General features: G+C 35.3%; 1 protein-coding gene across 1 annotated transcript; it reads right to left on the bottom strand.

The window, feature by feature from the left end:
* Window positions 1-3144: 3144 nt before the first annotated feature.
* LOC149520318 (uncharacterized) lies at window positions 3145-3963 on the bottom strand. Its single transcript, XM_089761888.1, has one exon. It carries the CDS (start codon window positions 3853-3855, stop codon window positions 3565-3567), a length of 291 nt encoding a protein of 96 aa, XP_089618014.1. The 5' UTR covers window positions 3856-3963; the 3' UTR covers window positions 3145-3564.
* Between the last annotated feature and the right edge of the window lie 976 nt (window positions 3964-4939).

Genomic DNA, 4939 nt, shown 5'->3' with positions numbered 1-4939 from the left:
CTAAATCAGAAGTAATGAAAATGGTTATACTGAAATATTTATTTATAATGAACGAACAGATATAAACTTATATTCAGATAGTTATGACCTTTTATATAATCATGACCTTTATGAATAACAATCTATTTATATTTAAAATAGTTATGACCATTTGTCATATGATAATTATTTTTGTTCAATCATAATTATTTAAAATGTAAAATTAATACAAAAATTAATTTTATTCATTAATAATTAAATCTTTCTATCCAATGTGGGATGCACCACATTCTAAACTACCAACAGATAGTATCAATAAAACCCATATTATCTTCATTTCCAAACTAGTAGTCCTAGGAAAATGACCCAGTATAGACCAATCAGCCTGTGCAATGTGCTTTACAAAATTATTGCTAAAACTTTAGCTAATAGATTAAAACAGGTGTTACCAACTTGTATTAGTGAAAACCAAAGCTCCTTTGTCTCAGGTAGGCTTATATTTGATAATGTTTTTATAGCCTATGGTTTGCTACAAACTATGAAATAGAAAAGCAAAGGTAAGAATGGTTGAGTCACATTTAAATTAGATATGAACAAAGTGTATGACCAGGTGGAATGGTAGTGTCTCAATGTTATTATGGGTAAACTAGGCTTTAGTAGTAAATAAAGATCATTGATTATGAGTTGTATTTTTTTTGTCTCTTATAAGGTGGTTATAAACAGTTCTGTGACTAACAATTTCTCTCCTAAGAGGGGTTTTCGACAAGGGGATCCTTTTTTACCTTATTTGTTCATGATACATACAGATGGGTTGTCGGCACTTTTATCCAGTCACCAAAGGGAGAGCCTGCTACAATGAGTCTGAACTAGTGCCTGAGGCCCAAGAATCACTTACCTATTTTTTGTAGATGACAGCTTGCTTTTCTTTAAGGCAAAGCATAAGGAATGCAATATGGTGAGGGACATGTTAAAGGTGTATGAGAAAGGTTTTGGGCAATAAATCAATTACGACAAATCAAGATCATTTTTCAACTCAAATACAAGTGAAGATACAATCAAAATGACAAAAAGGTTGTTTAGGATCCAATCCACTTCTAATCCGAAAAGGTATTTAGGACTACTTATGTCCATTGGTAGAAGGAAAAAAATGGCTTTCATAGAGATTTTAGAGAAAATGAATAGGAAAATAAAACAATGGAGTCCCAGAAGGTTATCAACTAGAGCAAAATAAATGTTTATTAAAGCAATTTTACAATCTATGTTCACGTATGCTATGTCCTATTTTTTGTTCTCGAAGAGCCTATACCATGAGATCAAGATGATTATTAGTAGGTTTTGGTGGCGGCACTTCACGGAAGAGAGGGGGATCCACTTGATGAGTTAGAGGAAACTATGTATAAGGAACGAAGAGGGTGGAACGGGCTTTAAAGACATAAGTTTGTTCAACAAGGCCCTTATTGCAAAACAAGGATGGAAACTCATATAGAATCCTTCCTTGCTTGTTCACAAGGTGCTAAAAGCCAAGTATTTCCCTAGAACTAATTTTCTTGATGTGGAATTAGGGAAAGCACCTTCTTATACTTAGAGAAGCATTTAGTAGGGAATTGCTGTCCAAAACCTTGGCTTGAAATGGCGTGTGGGAAATGGGGAAAGAATTAGGATTTGGCATGATAAGTGGATCCCAACGATGTGCAACTTTAGCCCCACTCCTCAAACAGACCACATACTTGGCGATGAAATGGTGAAGAATTTGTTTCATGCAAATGACGGTACAATGGAATGATGAAAAGCTGGATAATATGTTCTATGAGGATATGGCAAAATAGATTAAAGCTACCCATTAGCTTGAGTGGTCAACAGGATGTTTTGGTTTGGCAATACACCCAGAGTGGAATCTATATGTGAAAAGTGGATATCATAGACTGGTCTCGAAAGAAATGAATACAGGCCAAGGGGAAGAGGATAATGGAGGCACAGGCAATAGTAGTATGAATCTGTTCTAGTAGCGAGTCTGGTGACTGTCAATACCTACCAAGATTAGAATCTTTTTATGGAGGATGTGGAATGATATCTTACCATTAGATGGAACATTATAGAGAAAAAGAATTATAGAGAATACACGATGTCCAAGATGCAACTAAAAAAACAAGACAACGAGGCATGCTATAAGAGATTGTATACATGCGAAGGAAAGCTGGAAGGTTGCATACCCAAAAAAAGATTGGCAAGATAGGCAGATAAGGTATGTCAAATAATGGTTGGCTTAGGTAACAAACATATTGAATGAGGATGAGCTAGACAGATTTGCAACAATGTGCTAGGCATTATGAGGGGCTACGAATGATGAACTCAAGAGTAATATAATCAGAACTGCCCAGGGCACAATGACGTTTGTACACCAGTTCTTGCTAAAGTATAGCAGAGCTCAAGAAAGGGATAGAGCAACCGTGGGAAGAACGGTAGATAAATGGAAAGCACCTATGAAAGGATGGTTGGAAGTTAATTTTGATAGGGCTCTTGAAAGAAAGGAGAATAAAGCAGGAATTGGAGCTATTGTAAGAAACCATTTGGGCATGGTAAAAGGAGTTTTCTGTATAAGCGTGAATGACATCAAAGACCCAGAACTCATTGAAGGCATGGCGTTGACCAGAGCAACAAAGTTTGCAAGAAACTTGGAAATACAGAAGGTGATCATAAAGGGTGATGCACTTACGGTAACTTCACAATTTAAACAAAATATAGGACCAAACCTATCTGTGATAGGAAATTTAGTGGAGGATACCAAAGTAGAGCTATCTAGTTTCACTGAGTGGAGAATCTCTTATGCGCTCAAAGATACAAATGAGATGGCTCATAGGCTAGCAAAGATAGTCATAGCTAGAAAGGAAAAACTTATCTGGTTGGATGGATTTCATGATGAGCATTATGATATTGTATTACAAGAGAGTTGTATATGTTTAATGAATTCAAATTTTATTCCAAAAAAGATTAAAATTTAGATCAGATTTTGAAAATCTTTACATTAACGAAAATAATCAAATTTAATCATTATCATCTCGAATTTAACAAACGAAAAACTGAAATGAAGGGAAAAAAAATTCTAAGCAACAATAACCACTCACCAACTCCGAACCACCCCCCTTTCAGAACAATTCAAAGAGGAAAAACACAAACTGATCATTGGTACTACATTTGATTCCATAATTAACATAAGAATAAGCCCTTTGGTCTTAAAACATTAATAAAAACATTTCTCAAACATCACAAGTGGATTATATCTACGCTATCTTCCCTAGCACAAACAACAACAACAACAACCACAAAAAGGCATAGGTCGATCCCTTTGGTCTCCCCACATCCTTAAACTTTTTGTTCATTCCTTCACATTTCACAGTAAAAAACACAAATTAAGCGCATGGTTTCCCCTTTGGTTTTCCATACGCATATTAATTACCGAAAACATAATGATTAACGTACACAAATTCTCTATATACATTAAATTTCCACACTTTGACTAGAGTGGCGCACCTTCAGCTTCCTTCAGACATGTCACTGCAATGTAATTTTTAGCTTCGATGATGATGATCATGTAACGACGCGGCGAGAAGTCAAACGACAGACAGGAGACTGAACTCCGGTTGAACAAATAATCTTAGAAGCAGACATGGAAGAAACAGATGAAGAAGAAGAAAAATTCCCAAAATCTGATTGAAAGACTTGTTTATCGGATACTTGAAACCGACCAGAATCTCCAGTTGGGAGTCTCATATACGAAGCTGAGGGTGACTCACTGAACCATGCTGCTAAAGCATGACCTTCTCTTCCATTCTTGTATTGAACTATCGCCCTGTAAACAAAAGGAATAAGACCTTCCATTTCCTTTTTGTCTTCAAAATTTTCCTTTGCTTTCTTTTGTATGAAAGGAATAAACCGACAGAGAGACTTTTGGTTTGGCCTCTGGATCTGATTGAAGGGAAATGAAGGGAAAGATAATTGGTTTTAAAGGAGAAGAGAAGGGTGGTGACGTGGCGTAATAGATAGGAGTTCAGCTCTCCACGCTAAACTCAAATCCACACGAAGTCTTGAAAGAATTACTCAGCCTTTGAAAGCTACATCCAAACTAAAAAAAAAAAGAGGCACTTTCCTTACAAGTCACCAATTACGATGGGATGGTTTTGTGATTATTTAATATTACTATGACCGTATACAAAAAACGAACTCCTTTTAGGTTTCATCATTTTTTTTTTCTTGTTAACAATGTTTGTTTGGATAAGGCATTTGATTAAAGTTTGTGGTACATCATTTGCCCCACTTGTTCAATTTTTACCAAGATTTGGGAAAATGCTTGTTTTAGCATATCACATTTCCCAGAAAAGATCATACCAAGATCAGATGTCCTGGATTTTTTAAAAGTCTTCATCTATTGGACATGAAGCCGGCATAAAAATCTGATAGTTCTCCTAAATCTTTTGCTCCAGGATTTCAGTGATTATTCATCCTGATTATTTTAGATTTTCGTTTTCTGTTTCCCTCCGAGTTGTTCCTGTTCAACTTTTCAATTTTTTTTTCCAGCAATTAAAAGAATTTCGAGTACAGAAAAAAGATGATGGATATCAATGCTAGTTAGCCACCTCTTACTCAAGCATTTGGATATAATTTGAATTTCGTTAGCAACCATATGATGATATGAACAATATAATCTTGACAATTTGGTTACCTTGTAAGGAAATTTCCTTGCTACTATAGACAACTTGGTGACCAAATGCATTTTAAGAGAATGTATAGTTTCTATGCCAAAGTATAACTAAATCTACCCTTTGACTCAATTCAGATTCTTAAACAAGAATTTCCATGGTTAGAAAAATCATCTTTGAATCAAAGGATAAGAAGATATATATGACCCATTTCCATTTTGTAGCTCTCAAAACTCCACCTTAGCTTTGATTACTGCAAAAGCAAA

This window comes from Durio zibethinus, chromosome 1 (assembly GCF_047325235.1).
Source record: "Durio zibethinus cultivar Kanyao isolate XHJ-2024 chromosome 1, ASM4732523v1, whole genome shotgun sequence".
NCBI lineage: Eukaryota > Viridiplantae > Streptophyta > Magnoliopsida > Malvales > Malvaceae > Durio > Durio zibethinus.
This window is presented reverse-complemented; position numbering and strand designations above follow the sequence as displayed.

What these genes read in the sequence shown, in the direction of transcription:
- LOC149520318 (XM_089761888.1), bottom strand. Translation starts at nt 3,855, where the DNA reads ATGGAAGGTCTTATTCCTTTTGTTTACAGGGCGATAGTTCAATACAAG.